Source organism: Mizuhopecten yessoensis, unplaced genomic scaffold (assembly GCF_002113885.1).
Source record: "Mizuhopecten yessoensis strain PY_sf001 unplaced genomic scaffold, ASM211388v2 scaffold10635, whole genome shotgun sequence".
NCBI classification, from domain to species: Eukaryota; Metazoa; Mollusca; class Bivalvia; order Pectinida; family Pectinidae; genus Mizuhopecten; species Mizuhopecten yessoensis.
Genome location: NW_018408645.1, coordinates 1,547,092 through 1,565,463, shown reverse-complemented (window position 1 = coordinate 1,565,463; position 18,372 = coordinate 1,547,092). Strand labels below are relative to the sequence as shown.

The window sequence follows — 18,372 nt, the reverse complement described above, 5'->3', positions numbered from 1 at the left end:
CTCGGTCCAAATCTGTACCTGTCGTTTTCTTTACAGGTTCAACCGGTTCAACCGTTTCAACCGGTAACGCGAATGTACCCATGTGTTTGAGACAAACATTTCAACGATTAAGAGTTTTCTCTTCGTCTGTTGTGCAGAACGTTTTTCCTGATTTGTAACTGACAGTTCACTAAATATAACCGCGAAAATAAAGCGTTTACATCATAATAAACAATTGTTCAGCATAAACTTCAAGTTAGGTAGATTTATGAGTTGGACCAGAACGTATCGGGAGATACTTCCGTAATCGTCGGAGGAAGTCTAACAGATGAAGATATGAGTTTGGTTATGTTATGACACGAGTTATCTCCCTTGATGAACGGATGACCGTCTAAACAACACCATGCCGGTCGAGGTACCCAAACAGAGGGTCCTAAAGTACTCTCAGGCTCTGATGGGATGCTCGGGACAGGTAGGTTTCATATACTGATCATGTTGTGGTAAGTAGTTACCGACTTTGTCGGACAAGAAATTGAAGTCAATACTTTCCGAGTCACACAGGTACTTGTAATTTTGTAGATAAAATTTATATAACTTCTATACTGAGCCTAAACTGTTAGTTCTGTATGTAGTTATAAGTCAGCGTCGATGAGCCAGACAGGAATTATATTCCCTATGTAGTCGTACACATTTGTGAAACTTAAGGTCATATGCTAGACATAGTTGATTTCAAATTTGGTTATCTCCCTTTTAAATATTGCTTAATATTAGCATTGTGCAGGCATAGTCACCCCTTGTATTAAAGTATAACCAAGTATGTGAAGATGAGAATATAGGTCACAGTGACCTACGTATATATACATGCCACATGATGGTGACGTACTCCTGAAGACTTATCTGTATATATATAAGTTTGATGATAGTAGGATATTTATGATAACAGAGATGGAGCTAAATTAAGGCATAGTTAAACCAAGATGTTGCAGCGAGCTAAATGTCATAAAAATCACTTATTAGTCCTTGTGTTACGTCTCAAGTTGGATCGGCCAACAATAAAAATTAGTTCACCAGTTGGGTCATATGTAGTTGTTTAAGACTAAATTGTACTCTTTATACATAATAGTTTTTTTCTGTAAGTGGAAAACAACCAAAACATACACTACATAGATAATGTTTTTTTGTAAGTGGAAAAAACAAACCAAACTGTGATGGATGAAACCGAGACAGAAATTGGTGACCACAGGCTAGGCTTTCTATTTGAAAAGTTGACTAATTGGTCATTTTGTATTTTTTATCATCTTTTAGAAAACCTTTTTGTTACAATTGCCTAGCCATCATTTATAAACAGATGCATTTACTTGTACCAATGCCTCTGGCCCGAAATGCATGAACAACCTTAATTGAAGTAAATTTGAAAGCATGTAACTGAAATCGGTGACACACAGAACTAAGTAAAAATCCTTTGAAGATCTAATAAACTCTATGGATTATACTTCATTTGAGGTCGATTTTCACATTCTAATCAGCAATGAGTTTTTTTTTTGTTTTTCTTTTGTTTTTTTTTATCTCGAAAGACACAAAAGAGCCAGTGCTTTAGCATGTACAGTTCACAGTACTTTTCTCCTTGTAAAATTCTGTTGGGACAGTCTCACCTTTTCAATACCTTGACATATTTATATTACAGGAATACAATTTTTTTTTTTAACTGTTTTACTTTTGCAGGCTGCAGCATATGGTAAATGTGTAGCAGCAAAAGGCACCATCAAGAAAGCAGAATGTGAAAAGGAATTTCTGTTACTTAAAGAATGTATGCAGGCTGGTGTAAGTGAAAATATGTATTAACAGTGTATATTACATTACATACAAGATGGAAAGAGGCAAATTTGAAAAAATGTGGTATTTTGAGGTCTCATTTAGAGCTATGAATTTCCTTTTATGAAGCTTTATTCAGAGGTTATTAGTGATATACAAATAATACTTATTCCATATCATAACAATTTTCTATTTTTTTTTGGTTCCAGATGAAGAAAATAAAGTAATCAAGAACAAAGACATACAGAAGCAATATAGTGCAGACAATGCTTTTTTTTTTACAAAACTTGTGGTGATACATTGATCATCAGGGAAATTTAGGAAGAAGCAATTTACAATATATTGAAAACGAGTTACTTTGTTTGCATGTATACATGTATTATTTTCATATAGAATAAACGTGTTTTGGAAGGTTTTTTGTTATCCAAAGATTTGAAGTGATTTGTGATGATATATGGATAGACCAAGTGGTGAGTTTCTGGCAAGCTATTACATATCTCTTGATGTACATTAAAGGTCTGAAAGGCTTTAGTAGATGAATCAGTCTAGGCTCCATGTTCCCAAATGACCCCTGGTACAGCCAATGGCATGATATCATGCATGTTAATTGTACTGATGGATATTTACTGGTTTGAGATGTAATTGGACGGTTTTTGCTCACCTGCCCGAAGGGCAAGCAAGCTTATGCCATGGGCCTTTAAAACGCTACTAGTCCTGAACAGCTTAGTGGATTTTAACTAAATTTGGTCTGGAGTAAGGGCTCTCAATTTTATATAAACGGAGGCAGAAGGGCGGGGCCCAACAGGGGAAATAGAGGTAAAACCTTTAAAATCCTTCTTCTACCACAGGGATTCCAATATTTTATCCCAATTTTGTCATCACCAAGTTGTCTAGTAGTGCCTGTTACTCTTGGGGTGTATTCATTAAAACAAGATGGCCACCAGGCCGCCATTTCGGATTTTGACATTTGAAGTATGTTCTTACTATATCTCCAGAAATACTTGATGGATCCTTCTGAAATTTCATATGCACATACAGTACCTACCAAGGAGTGCTATATCTTAACCTCATATAAAGTACTTTAAACAAATCCAGGTGAGCGATACAGGCCTTCTGGGCCTCTTGTATTGTTTTTGTGATGAGTTGTCATTTAATGTACAGCATAAAAATATACGTCATGTATAAACAAAAGTACTATTTGCAAATTTTAAAAACATTGACCCCTTTTTGCTTTCAACAAGAGGCCCAGAGGGCCTGTATCGCTCACCTGGATATCTAAGCAATCATGGCAAAATATTCTCCAAATGAGATCCAAGGGAATATGCCAGACCTCAAGGCCAATCCTTGTAGCATATCTATATTTGATTTTTTATGCCCAGCAATTTTATGTATGGTTATGGGGTGGGGATCTCAACTGTTTCCAAGCTGTGACTCAGAAACTAGGTCCCTAGGGTTGTGGCCAGACCCCAGGATAAATTCTAATATCATGACTGCATTTGTCTCTTTTTGCCCAGCATTTGTATATATAATTTTGGGGTGGGGATCTCAACCGTTTCAAAGTTATGACCCAGGGGTTATGTCTGCAAGGGGGGGGCAGACCCTTGGGTCAATTCTAATATCATGACTGCATTCGTCTCTTTATGCCCAACAATTGGATATATAGTTTTGGGGTGGGGATCTTAACCGTTTCAAAGTTATAACCCAGAGGTTAAGTCTACAAGGGTGGGGCAAGACTGGAAGCAAATGTGCATTCCGCTCGTTATACTCAGCAATTGTATATATGGTTATATGGTGGGGATCTCAACCATTTCCAAGTAAAAAAAAATTTTGAATCCCTGCCTCCCATGAATGCTTCCCACCAAATATGATCAATATCCATGGTATAGTTTTACGGAAGAAGTCGTTTATAGCAATATAGCCAAATTGCCCCCTTTTGGCCCAGCCCTCAGCCCCCTGGGGGGTCAGCCCCACCATTTGTACAATTTTGAATCTTCACCACCTAGGGATGCTTCCAGTCAAATATGGTTGATATCTATCTCTTAGTTCCAGAGAAGAAGTCGCTTAAAGCGATATAGCTAAATAACACTTTTTGGCCCCGCCCCTCAGCCCCATCATTTGTACAATTTTGAATCCCTGCCTCCCATGAATGCTTTTAATTAAATATGATTGATATCCAGTGCATAGTTCTACAGAAGAAGTCGTTTGTAGCAATATAGTCAAAATGCCCCCTTTTAGCCCTGCCCCTCAGCCCAACCATTTGTACAATTTTAAATCCACACCACCTAGGGATGCTTCCAATTAAATATGGTTGATATCCATCTCTTAGTTCCAGAGAAGATGTCGCTTAAAGCAATGTAGCCAAATTGCCCCCTCATTGCCCTGCCCCTCAGCCCCATCATTTGTCCAATTTTGAATTCCCACCACCTAGGGATGCTTCCAGTCAAATTTAGTTAAATTCCAATAAGTGGTTAAGAAGAAGAAGTCGTTTAAAGAAATTGTTGACGGACGGACGACGGACGCCACGGTATGGCATAAGCTCACCTTGGTCCTATGGACCCGGTGAGCTAATAAATGAGAGGTAGGAAGGGTCCTTTTCTCTGCCCAGCAGAGAAGTTAGGAGAATCATGTCCGACAAACTCTTGGGTTGATGAAGACACAAATTTGTCACTCTTGACAAGTTCTGCCATTTAACTTGTATCAATTTGTTTGGCTTGATATAACCCTGTCAAATGTCATGGTTTCTAATGATAGATTACACATGGTAGAAGCAACTATTATGTCAAGCAAGAATTTAATATGAATACATTAAATCTTTTTCTGTCCCATGTCTTCTTTATATCAAGTTTGAAAGATGACAATAGGTCTATAATTTGGGGTGTGGTTTCTTCTTAGTTTTCTTTCTCGACAATAAATGGTAGTACATGAAACAGATTGTTGGTGAAGTGAAATCATGACGGACCCAAAATTGGGATTAAAAGAATGTGTCTTTATTATTGACATAATGTTCTGAAACATATCATTCTCATCTTTCAATTGTTACAAAACCAAAACAACAACAAGCATTAATGTAAAAGTCTTTATTGAATAACAAAAAAGTAACAAATTATAAAGTTTAAAAAGATCCGCATTAATGATGAAAAGTCTTTTGAAGACCAGATGCATTTAAAAGACTTGTTTGATTATTTTTGAAATGTAAAATAGACCTACCCCAAAATGTAAATATTAAAAGGTGTTGAAAATTCATCCTCAATGGTTTAAAAAAATGTCTGATTAAAATTATTATTTGAATATTTGTGGTAATATTGAACATTTTATGAATTCTATAAATTCTACTACATGTATTTATTTACAATTTGATATGACCTTATGACCTTTCAACACTAAAATCTCTACTTCATACCTTTTAAAATTAACATTCATTCAATTTAAATTACTGCATTTATTCTTTAAAATATATATTACAATCATGAAAAAATATAAGTTAAGTTATATAAACTTGTTTAACATGTGAAACTCTCTAGCTCAGATTTTATAAAACTAGTTAAATATTGACTCATGCATTTAAAAATTCAGCCATGTTAGATTTCATGTTATTATTTGAAAGGAGACATTTGTGACCGATATCGGATCAGATAATGAAACTTTACAAAATAAGGTCCTCGCATGTTTTTTAAACAAATGTTTTACTCTAGATCTGGGGTTTTCTGAACTAAGGAATGAATATTAAATATATATCTTGTTAATGTATTTATATGTTTCGTAAATCTACTAGAACAGTATCTGGAATAATTGGGTTGAATTTCTATGTTGGTCACAATGAATGTTGTAAAATCAAGCTTCAATGTAAATTTTAAAACTTGGAACAATTCTAGACTACATGAAATGCTGACAGTGAACGAACACTGCATTATTTCCCTTTCTCTGAAACAGCCACAGGTAAACTACATATATTGCCAACATTAATCTGAACACATCCTTACTTTTCCCTGAAACATTACATTAGGCTTATATCAATCTCAAAATAATTCACAAATTGTCAGGTTGACCTATTTTAAACAGATTTTTTTTAAGGAACACACTGTATTAGTTTAGTTCTTGTTTGTCATGGTTTTCTCTTCACTTGTCGAAGTAGTGTTGTCCGGTGTTCCTAATGTAGATCTCATACACCACTCTTTTCCTTCAAAGCGTACAAGATATCATCCTGACTAACATTAAGCCTAACTCTCATAAAAAGGTCGTTGCGTCCATGTTCTACGAGAAGCAGTCTTATACTTCCTAGCCTGGAGCACATTCCTGCTAGTTCTGATGTAGATGGTGGTTGTAGATCTGAAAACAAAATTGTTACCCGTAAATAATTAAATAACCTAACAGATTTATGATTTAAGTTCCTATCAGTACAAACAAGAAAATTTATTTCATTTAAAAACCAAGAGAGCAATGGATGTACACTGAACCATATAATTACACGGTCAATGAAATAGACAATGTAGATTACCATCCAAATACAGAAATTTATAATCAGAATATTTGATATCCCCATCACTTAAGTTGAACATTTCATGATTAATATTTCATTTTTTTTCATGGAGTGTTATTTTCCATAGAAAGACCATTATGAACAAAGAGGATTTTGATTGAGTTATTATGTAAGTATTTTGGCCTAAAAGTTTGGGTTTTTCTAAATTGTCAGATTTATTAAAACCATCTTTTTTTGTATCACTTGCTTGACTGGTGTCTTACCAGAAATGCATTTAAAATTCAAGACGACAATCTCTTCGGAAACAGCATCGGTGTAAACCCTACCTCTATGATGTTCCAGTGTACCTCATGGCTTGCAAAAATTTACCTTCAGGTGTTTTGTCTTGGAATACCTTATTTTATTCATATGAGTGGTTCTACACTCAAGGCTTATTATGAAGTAATGTGCTTTCCCAATTTAATAAAAAAGGCTTTGAAACAAATTGTTTTACAACAAAAAACTAATACATTGATTATATTGTAATGATCAGAAATCTCTGGAATAGTTTTCCAGATTTCAGTTTCTAGTTACCTGTGTTTTACCTGAATTTCTACCAAAGAAAAGATGGAAAGAACTAACCATCAAATCTGCAGAGGGAGATATGTTGTGAGTAGAGCTTGGCAAATTCTGCTTCCTCCAAACCCGTTCGATGGAACTCTGCCACAATGGCTCTCAGAAACAATTTCTCCTGTATCGCACAGCTCCTGAGGATATAAATACAATGTCAGACATCTACAACAATATTAGGTCTCTGGCAAAGTACCCAGCAAAATCAAACAAGTCATTAATCTAGCACATTTGAACAGTTTCCTTAAAATAGTCTCAAAGTGATGTACAGAGACAGTAAGAATCAGACATGTAGTTTATAAGGTACATCTAAACCAGGAGTCTGAGACAATACTCATGATAGAAAGAGTTCAATTTAGAAATAATACTTTTTAACATAGGTGAACACGGTTCTTTTTGGTTATGTATGATTTCAGAATGTCTAGAACTACTTGGAAATTGGATACCAAAGCATGACAAAGGGATGGACATGTTTTCATCTTTCAAAGCACAATCCTACACTTGTATCTTCTCACCTGATAGCGACTATTTTTGGTGAGGAGAACATTTCCTGAAGAGCTGCATCCACGTGACAAGTACTGACAAGTATGTTCGCCTTTTTGGAGGGTGACATTGTCTCTGTGATTTCTGTTGCCCGGCGACATATGTCTAGTGCTCTCCTAGCATCTCCAGAGACAGCAGCCACTTTCCTCGCCGCTAATTGAATAGCATCGTCATCAAATGCTTTCAGACTCTTCATCCTAGACACAACTATTTCCTGGAGTTGCCGGAAAGTGTAGGGCTGGAAAGTCATCCTGGTTAGACCCTGGTTTACAAAGAATGTTTATCTGGTGAGACCCTGGTTTACAAAGAATGTTCATCTGGTGACACCCTGGTTTATACAGAATGATAATCTTGTAATACCCTGGTTTACAAAGAATGATAATCTTGGTAAGACCCTGGTTTATACAGAATGATAATCTTGGTAAGACCCTGGTTTACAAAGAATGATAATCTTGGTAAGACCCTGGTTTATACAGAATAATAATCTTGGTAAGACCCTGGTTTACAAAGAATGATAATCTGGTGAGACCCTGCAGGTTAATACAGAATGATACCCTGGTCAATACAGAATGATAATCTGGCATGGTGAGACCCTGGTTTACAAAGAATGATAATCTGGTGAGACACTGGTTTATACAGAATGATAATCTGGTGAGACCCTAGTTTACAAAGAATGATAATCTGGTGAGACCCTGATATACAGAATGATACCCTGGTTTATACAGAATGATAATCTGGTAAGACCCTAGTTTACAAAGAATGATAATCTGGTTTGACCCTGCAGGTTAATACAGAATGATACCCTGGTTAATACGGAATGATAATCTGGTGAGACCCTGGTTAATACAGAATGATACCCTGGTGAGACCCTAGTTTACAAATAATGATAATCTGGTGAGACCCTAGTTTACAAAGAATGATACCCTGGTTTATACAGAATGATAATCCGGTGAGACCCTGGTTTATACAGAATGATAATCTGGTAAGACCCTAGTTTACAAAGAATGATAATCTGGTGAGACTCTGCAGGTTAATATAGAATGATAGCCTGGTTAATACAGAATGATACCCTGGTGAGACCCTAGTTTACAAATAATGATAATCTGGTTAGACCCTAGTTTACAAAGAATGATAATCTGGTGAGACCCTAGTTTACAAACAATGATTATCTGGTGAGACCATGATTTATACAGAATGATACCCTGGTTTATACAGAATGATAATCTGGTGAGACCCTGGTTTATACAGAATGATTATCTGGTGGGACCCTGGTTTATACAGAAAGATAACCTGATCACAATACCCTGGATAATACAGAACAACAAATTGTCTGCCAGATATGAATGCTCTTTTCACCCTGTGGCTGATCCATAATTAGCAAGCGACCTTTGGTCCCTGAAATACAAACTCATTGAAGGCATTCTCATACTGAACCTTTGTATAAAATTTGATGAAAATCTTTTAAGTTGGTAGACGTGTGACAAAGAATCGCAATGGGATGGGAGTGACTCATAGGCACCACAATATGCCCCACCCATGAAAAGATCATAATGATGATCAGGTCAGAACCAGATTTATACAAAATGACAATCTGGTCAGATGGTCAGAACCTAGTTTTTCCAGACATTCCTCCACAGACTTTATTCTATTTCTCTTCAGAAACTCTTACCAAGCGTGAGGACACTCTCTTCATCATTATTCTCTCCGGAAGGTCCATTGTGTTGGCCACAGCCAGGACGACAAGGCGAGCATGAGGGTGTGACGGCCAGTCAAATATATTGTACATCACATCCTGTTTCCGTGTCCACAGCAGGTCAAGCTAGAAAACACATAAGTTACCACCATTAGTAACCAGAAACCTATACTGCAACCCAGTTACCGTGGCTATGGAACAGAAACATAGTTACCTGACTACGTCACTTCTCACAGACACCAAAGCTTACATTATCCCAAAACAGGTAGTAGTGATAATGGAAACTACGTGAAAAGTTGATCGGAACCAGCATGGGGATTGCCAGAAAAGAGATAATTCGCTTATTGTTTAAATATAAATTTTGACACAATTATCAAGTTTTTCAGGGCGTTTTTCTTTAAAGTTCAAGGACATACCTTGATCTTACAAACAATACATATTTACACTTTTATGTTCTGTGAAAAGTAACAAATTAAAATTGATTCCTAACAATGGCAATATTTACTGTTTTTGTGTGGTGTTAAGTCATATTCTCTCTTTACGCTAGCTCTAATTCTGGAGTAAAATCCCTAGAAGAATGTTACAGAAGCAGCAATTCAATTGTGTGAGCTGCCTTTAAATTCCCGGACTCGTGTCATAAATTTGAAGTCTGAGGGCCAGTAAACTTTTTAAAAATCTCTATGGCGGCATTTTAAAGCTATTCACACAATTTTATAAAATATATTCTTTGAGAGTATAGCAGTCAAAATACTCCATCATATATTTTAAATGTTTCATCATTCTGTTTTGTTTAAAGAAATGTTTCAAGCTAAAATAAATCTTTTAATGACCAATTACTGGACAATTTTCTAAGGATAGAATTTGAAAATCAATCATGATTTATGTTACCCACCTCGTCTGCCAGGAGAACGACAGTTTCCTTCCTTGGGCCTCGTGTAGTGAACTGTTTGTTGAGGAGATCTGCTGCATGGTCAGGGGTGGCCTTCTGTTTCGTTAATTGCTATAACATCGAAAGGAAAAAATAATGGAATTCAATACCAGTACAAACTTAATGCAGAATCATTTTTGTTAGGCAGTTACATGTTTGCAGTGTGACAGAGTCAGTTTGTTGTTGAAATGTGAAAACTTAATTATTAGACAATTTGTCAGTAAACAACATCCTAACTATGTTTTAATGTTTAGAGTTGTCCCGGACATTAACATAATTGCCAACTTTTTGAAATTTCCATGAGGGAGACTGCATTCTTAAAGTTAACTTATACATAAAAAGTGTGTATATACTCCCCTCAAGATAAAATAGTCCTTCCAATGACTTATTTTGATTTGTTCCTTCCGATGAAATCATAATATCTTAGAAATCTGAATAGTTTAGCAAATTCCCCTCGCTGAGGATTCTTTCTCCTAAATAGGGAGATTCAACGTTGGTGAGCATGCATTAAACAACATTACAAGCAACACCATCACAAAAATCAGCCAGTAATCTAGTGAAAATGTAATCCACAAATCTTTTTCATTTTAAATCATTTCCTTCGAAAAAGTTTTATCTTACAACACAAGTCTTGGAAATATGAATGTATTTCTATTTTTTTAAGCTCAAAGATTAGTTTCCTTGCTGAACGTGTTCAATTTTATTTTTCTTTGACATTCAAAACTTTATTTCAAAGCCTATCAAAAACAAAACATTTTAAGCATCCAAGGTGAAAACCTTGTCTTTCCAATAATTGACCATGGAAACTACTAGACAGTTGCTAAGGTCTATTCTAGGTATAAATACATGTACGGGTAAGTATTATTTCTGGAATAGCCTAAATGCAGATATAACAAATTGGCTGAATAATACACTACTTTTAAAACCATCTTCAACTGTTTTTGTTAAGTGTTAATTTTGTTAATCACTAACAATAGCATGATAAATGTGTCAAGATTAACTGACATAATTCTTTACTATCTTTTTATTATTGTTAAACTTCTTCTATTAATTAAATAATCAAAAGAATAATAATAAAAACATGACTGATTTCACATCTTCTTTTCTCAATTATGGGGTTCTTAGGCCTTCTTTTACTGGAAGTGCAATAAAATATGAGGAATATGAATTCCCAAAATCACAAACGTTAAATCTCTTGCCAAGCAAGTGTACACTAGTAGTGTTTCCAAGTAGGTACTGCTAACCTTGAGGATCTGTACATAGGCCTGTCGGGGTTCTGTCAGCTTCATGCCGTTTATCTCAATGTATTTGAAGTATGGCAGTTCCCCATCATCACATGCCTGCTGCAAGGCCCGAGTAACTTCGCGTACAGTTGCTGTCTTCCCTGTCCCCGGAACACCAGAGATGTACATACACCTATGAAAAATCAGGTACAAAAACAATCACCTCATCAGTTAGGTGGACAATTAAAACTTGTTACAATACTGGATATTTACACCAATGAAAAACCGTTACAATACTGGATATTTACACCAATGAAAAACCAAGTACAAATATAACTAATTACTGGAGGAACTGTCATCATGACCAAGACGAGGGATTGACCACAATATCACTGTGATGAGGAACTAATAATGATTCGATTACTTACCCTCCTGTGCCATCCAGAATTTTACTCTCCACAAAGCTGTAGATGTCGTCAAATTCCTTATCACGGCATGGAAGTGAATCTGGTACTGCTGACACATGCAACCTGTCAATAAAAATATCAAAGCTTAAATCTAGTGTACTCTTTCAACTTTAGAATACAGAAGCACATGTATTGGTCTAATAAATGAAGTTTTGAGGTAAGTATAATGAAATGAAGTGTTGTGATCATTGCTCTAATTGATGTAGTATCCTGATTGGTTGTACCTTGCCCGTGCTTCTTCCAGTATACTGGTGGGTGAAGACAGAGGCTTACATCTCCCGGGAATGGTAGGTGTGGCAGTCTCAGCTACTGATCTCCTCAGCTGCAACAAATTAATAAAACAGTCAGAAATCAGGAGCCAAATAGTTCTTTATTTGATAATAGTACCCAGGTATTCTGAAAATTAAGGACATGCTGTCCGGCAATTGTAACAAATATTTTCAGAGTAAATATATTTTTGATTTAAGTTCTTCAACAGTTTTTTTTTTTTTAATTTTTGATTACTAAGGTTAGGTTTAAAAAATAACACTTTGTTCTAATTTAGTTCATAAATGAGGAATTTGTTTCCCAAACAGAGAAAGTGCCTGCAACTTCATGACAATACCATAAGCCTTTGGTGGAAACCTGTATTTAAAGATATTTTCTGGAAAACAACCAATCAGAAATAATGAAGTACCGGTGACCGCACTAACAGGTCTACAGGGTCTGTTCATCTGTTTCTTTTACTATCTGAACTAGATAAGAAGTTGAAATGCTTCCATTACCATAAGAAAATACGTTGAAAGTTTTCGCAAAATAAGTCTGATTCAACTTTGAATGAGCTGAACAAGCCGAGGCCAAGGTATACTCTCTTGTTTTTAAATCAGCATTAAAATATGTTTTTTTCTTCTGAATATGTCAATTCAATTAACAGTTGGTCATGGGATGATCTTTTACACTGACGTCTGTCTACAGTTGCTAATGCTATCATTTCCTGTATTGGCCCCAACCCTTCTGCTCCCAAGGTTAGCATCACCCCTCATCATCAGATGGACAATGCCAAATTTGGGCAATATCTTTTCACTCAGTTAATAAGTAGCCTTTATAAAAGTTTTACACATTATTTCCCTTTTTATCCCTGCTCCGATGTCCCAAGCATGCAACAACCTTGATTAATATAATATTTAGTTGCTTATAGTCAACATAACACAGCATTAAGACAACATTGGGACCAAAAAGTGTTTTTCTATCGAAGGCCTTAAATGTCAAGCCTATATTAATTAATCTAACCTGAAAATTGTCTTCGAAAGTAAAGAGTTCATTTTCTCTATGATTTTTAATCTTCAAGTAAGACTACCTTTGCAGATTTTGGTGTATAAGATGTCTTGGAGCTTGTGTTTTTCCGTGTTGAATGTTTGCGGGAGGGTGTCCGACCAACTCTCTTCTTGCGTGCTGGAGTTGTAGATCCACTTTTAACACTGTCACTACCATCACTGCTGTCTTCAACATCAAACACATCGTCCTCGTCACTGACATCCTTTACTGGTGTGTAGTCAACATCTGTGTAGTTGACCTTCCTGAAATAGAAATAGCAATTTAGATTCTGATATAATTTAACTTTTACAGTCAAATAAAATATCTATAATTTTTTTCAATTAATTCAACATTAAAGAACAATCACATTTTACTAGGCTATCTATAATTTGATTAATGTATTTACTTGTAGTAACTTACATACATGTAGTCCCTTAAAAGTTCTGTCCAATTTGAAGTAGACTTACGTGGAACGTCTCCGGAGTGCCCTGCCTCCACAGATGGGAGTGTCTGTCTCAGATTTTCTACTCTCTCTGTCAAACATGGTACCAAGTCCTCGGCGAGCTGGTCTTTCTATGCTGTCCGGTGTCTGGTTCCTAAATGACTCGTACTTATGATCGCCAATACGCTTCACTATTACACTAGGCACTAATTTCCTCCTTTCGACCTTGCTTGCCGACCTTGAAGTGTCCTCTTGGCGCACACTACTCCTACGAGGCTCAGTCCTACAACGCTTACCTCCCTGTTCTACAGAACTACCTTTCCTTTTTGGAGTTGTAATCTTATTCTCTACATTAGAATTTTCTGTGTTCGACTCAATTTCAGTGACCTTCTTGGGTGTACCATATTTTACAGGTTTAACCTTTAATGGGGTTCCTTTAGATGGTGTTCCTGTCCTTGACCCAGTATTATTGACCTTGATGGGTGTTTCTGACTTTGTGACCTTGACCTTAGTTGGAGTAGCTGTCCTTGATCTTGGTTTTACATCCATGGACACACAATCTAGTGGTGTTTTCGCATGCTTTGGGCGCCTGGTAGGTCCAGAAACATTGGAGATACCACTATCAGAGGACATGGATATAATAGATACGGCATCACTGTCATCGTCCTGGAGATCGCTGAAGAAATTGACCACATCCTCCCCTTTGTACCAGGGATATTTAGCACTTCCTCCTTTGGTTCTGTCTAAAGCTACAAAAGCAAGATGACAAATTAAATGAAAAACTTACTCTATGATATATACATATAGTTTGATCGCACTCCTCAGGAATATTACAAACATTACCATAGTGATACAGCCATTTTTAATAGAATATTTGTTTTGGATAAACATGAATACTATTTTGCATAAAATGTAATATGCATACAAGGAACAACTTTAGGCAGATATTGAAGGCAATACATGCATGTACCTTACTTTTCATTATGTAGATGTCATAGACAGCACTTGTTTAATGTGAGGTGCTGTTTATAGTATACCTACAATATTAATTGTACTGGTTTACTTTATGGACATTTTCAAGTTATCTGCATTCTGAATTATGATTTGGGACAGACCATCTCTAGAACACTTGTCAGTAGAATTTGGCTCACTCTCACAAGTTATAACCTCACTATGAAATTTATCGATTATTTTTCCCCAGAATATTGAGAACGATTGAACATTTCTACTTCATTTTGTCAGTCTTCAAAAAACCAAAAAAGTGCTTGTACCTGGACTTCAACTCCTGTTAAGATACTCAATTTCCTCTGGCATGTCTGCCACGCTCTGGTGGATTTGCATGCTCTGAATCGTCCGTTATGTTAAATAATTAACCTTTTTCATGCCTGTTATTTTTTTTATACAAACTAAACATTCTTGCCTACATTTATGGAATATGGGGAGCTCCTTTCGGAATGTTCACCTTCATTTTCCTCACACAAGCTTTTACGTTATTTGATGGATATTAACTCTAGATTATAAATTATACACTGTATGGGTAGTTTTGAATGTACTGCGACGGTATCGTAAATAGCTTTGTATCATATGGTTCAATGAGAATACCGCCCCACCATTAATGTGAATAGAGTGATATTTAGCAGATTAGTATTCTGTTTAACAAGTAGACATACATTTCTATTTTTCTACTGCCCATGTCTTCTGGTTCTTGGCCATCAGATTTTTTTTTTGTCCTGTTGAAGTTTAATAAAAACTTACGCATAGAATTTGGACTCAGATTTGGGTGGTACCCTTTCACAGGAATTGATGATTTTTCTATATCACCATCCTTGTGGAGTCTCCTGATTGGTTTCACACTTCTCCTTTGTTGTTGACTCGGCTGAAAGTCAAAGAGGTCTCTGTTACTCTGCAGAATGTCAGCACCAACTGAATGCCTTGTTTGTCGCATTTTATTTGTACAATTCTCAAAAGGTTTCCCAGTAACTAGGGCACAGCCTAATGATCTTCTTGAAGAACGATTTGCATGTTCATTTTCCTTAAAGTCTTTGCTTCCATTCTTTCTCACCTTAACATCTGGTAAGGTATAAAATGTACTTCCGTTGTATGATCTTGTAACATAAAATTGTTTCGACAACTTTCCCTTTGGTATTTCTCCAGGCTGGCAAGGTTCAATCTGAAATAAAACAGCAGAAATTTTCTGATCATCATCATCTGCAAAATATACAGCATGGGTGTATTTGCTGATAATCATGTGTAACTGGGGGGGTCAAATGTTTGGGACAACACTGAACTTGCTTTCATCGTCTGCCATATTGTTTACTCTTTGGATCATTCAGACACTTAAATGAGACGTTGACTGTGATTTAATTATATAAAGCCCCTCACCAACCCAGGTAAGACGACAGGAAAACTTTTACATTTTCAAAATGATAATAGATATATAGATACACCCGTTCAATGATTCTGTATCACAGTGCAATGCATTACAGTCCTGTATTGTTTTTGGTTGGGTTTGATTTTGTTCCTATTAACAGCTAAGGTCCTTTAAGGACGTGCCTATGTGTGCGATGTACGCATGCTTGTGTGTTTGTGTACCGGAGGCAGGGTGTGTTTATGTTTTTGCTCCTTGCGATAGTGCAGATCTGATGCCGAGTTTAGAGTGCTACCTCACTGAAATTGCAAAACATTGCAACATCCCTAATAATTATGTAAAAAATATTGTAAAAGCTAACCTGACACTTTTCCAGGATTGTGTCTATATCGATTGTATCGTCGAGGTTTTTCCCGTTGTTGAGAAACACCTCTTTGGGGTCTGTTGACCCGTTCTTCCTTTCCATGCGTTTCAGTGCTGCCTTCATCTCGAATTGGCGCCAGTACCATTGGACTATAGCTTTGGGCTCAGATTTCTGATCTCCAGATTCTAAGCATTGGTCAAAAATGGAAGCTCATTAACATTGATATATTCAAGTACATATATATCTTGATAAATATTGATATCAATAATCAGTCAAACACAAGATTTTATATATTTTATTTGGATGCAATCTACAAATATCAGCCTGTATCAGAGAAGTTGCCTTATTCTCTAATGAATAGAGTTTGGTAATACTACCATACCATTCAGGCTTTTGCTAGACATCAAAATGGGAGGGGTCGTCTAAATATTTTATCCTCCAAGCATCTGGAGCTGATCTTTTCTTTGCCTGGAGGTTTTAACAATTAACGAATTTGCAAATGTTGGAATGTTTGACCAAATATTTTGGTATATCGCCATGTAAAAATCTTCAAAAATACTCAACCCTAGCTATTTAAACGTATTTAATTACTTATATTCCAGCTTTTATCCCTTTCTTTACAGAATTATACAAATGAGGGCTAGTTCGACGACTGGTTAGAAGTTGGTATAACATTTATACAACTCCTGTGTCATCACTTGCCTCTTTGATTGATTTCAATACAAACAGAAAATAACAATTTTACCTGGTATATATTTTCTTCAATTGTTATATAGGATGCAGCATTGACATGAACACTTGGATTGTGTTTACATACCTTCATGAATCAAGTCCTTGATTTGAGCAATATATGCACCCTCAATTCCTGCTTCGTTGTCAGCATCAATAAATACAAAATCACCCAATCTGTATTGAGTCCTGTTAAGTGTAAACTCCCTGTTAAATGAAACAATATTAATTGTGTAAAAGTTGAGAAATATTTGTAAATTAAACTAGTGTTGGGAATCAGTCGAGATTTCAACATCAGTAATTGGATACAATCGGTTAGTGTCAACCGATCTATTTTCGATTATTAATAGGTTAGCCTACCGTTACATAATCCTTAGGCCCATTTCGAGAGTATGCTGCCATTTTGATTTTGTATTAGCTTTACTCCGCGTAGTTTCGTATCTTTATTAGCATGATTGGTAAGAAGTTATAGTTAAGAGTAAAATGACACAGAGATCCTGTTCTTTCTTAGTGAAAAGGAAAGTAGAACTTGCACTTTCGGTTTTGAAAACAATCATCAATGTTGCCATCTCATTATCGATTGCCGGGAATCGGTTGCCTTTCCGATTAGATATCGATTATAATAGATCATCGGGACAACACTAAATTAAACTTATCGTTTTGAGTACAATTCTGTAGGCCATTTGCTTACTGAACTTCGTTTGCATGTTTTGGTTCTTAACTAGAAAGTTAAGTGTATTTGGAACTAGTGTTGTGTCGATGATTGATTATGTTCACTATAAAAAGTTTATAGTACTGCCTGAAAACACTAAAATATTTTGAGATAAACAATATTAAATCAGTGTACACGTGTGACAAACTCTGTTGGACATATCGATTTTTTTTTACCTTGGACCGGCAGAATGTTTTAGATACCTGCTCGAATATCTTATAATTCTGTTGTTATTAGCAACTTGTCATTCCAGAGACGCAAGAATTAAAATCCACATGCCCGAAGCCGAGGAAAACCAGTTTTAGACCTTGGGCAAGGCAAAAAATTTGACTCACTAGTCGGTTTCCTCCGACTGGATGTGAATGAATTATTAACTGAATTGACTGTAGTTTAGCGAGATACAGTTAAGCAATTATGAAACCAACAAAAAGTTCTTGAAAACAAATTTTATTTTTTCGTTTTGAAGAAAAACATTCCGGTAGAATACGGTCAATCTTTCTTTCAATTTCAGACTTTTTTTGGGAATTTGAGGCTGGTGAAAAAGAACTGAATTTCTGGCTAAAATAGGCCAAAGGGACAAATAAAGATTTTATTTACTTTCTTAGATAACTACATATGTAATAGTTTCAACTGAGTGACATCATTTTTGCCTGAAAGACATCACTGTTTATTGCAATGGCGTGACTAATAAGCGGACAGATCTGGACCAGGATTTCAGGAATTGAAATCTAAA

General features: G+C 35.9%; 1 protein-coding gene and 1 long non-coding RNA gene across 2 annotated transcripts in view; one reads left to right on the top strand and one right to left on the bottom strand.

Moving 5' to 3' along the window:
* Positions 1 to 128: 128 nt before the first annotated feature.
* LOC110461563 lies at positions 129 to 2,214 on the top strand. The gene is made up of 3 exons (XR_002464147.1): positions 129 to 451; positions 1,702 to 1,800; positions 2,001 to 2,214. It is a non-coding gene; the product is annotated as an uncharacterized LOC110461563 (long non-coding RNA).
* A 2,639-nt stretch (positions 2,215 to 4,853) lies between these two features.
* Positions 4,854 to 18,372, bottom strand: part of LOC110461554 — a 70,459-nt gene continuing 56,940 nt past the window's right edge. The window contains exons 36-48 of the mRNA XM_021515067.1: positions 17,016 to 17,134; positions 16,196 to 16,383; positions 15,222 to 15,636; positions 13,492 to 14,215; positions 13,068 to 13,287; positions 11,956 to 12,053; positions 11,693 to 11,794; positions 11,286 to 11,457; positions 10,006 to 10,113; positions 9,090 to 9,239; positions 7,393 to 7,682; positions 6,890 to 7,014; positions 4,854 to 6,117 (exon numbers count right to left, since the gene is read on the bottom strand). Coding sequence (XP_021370742.1) covers positions 5,951 to 6,117; positions 6,890 to 7,014; positions 7,393 to 7,682; positions 9,090 to 9,239; positions 10,006 to 10,113; positions 11,286 to 11,457; positions 11,693 to 11,794; positions 11,956 to 12,053; positions 13,068 to 13,287; positions 13,492 to 14,215; positions 15,222 to 15,636; positions 16,196 to 16,383; positions 17,016 to 17,134 — 2,878 coding nt within the window. The 3' untranslated portion in view covers positions 4,854 to 5,950. The remainder of the gene's footprint in view (positions 6,118 to 6,889; positions 7,015 to 7,392; positions 7,683 to 9,089; positions 9,240 to 10,005; positions 10,114 to 11,285; positions 11,458 to 11,692; positions 11,795 to 11,955; positions 12,054 to 13,067; positions 13,288 to 13,491; positions 14,216 to 15,221; positions 15,637 to 16,195; positions 16,384 to 17,015; positions 17,135 to 18,372) is intronic.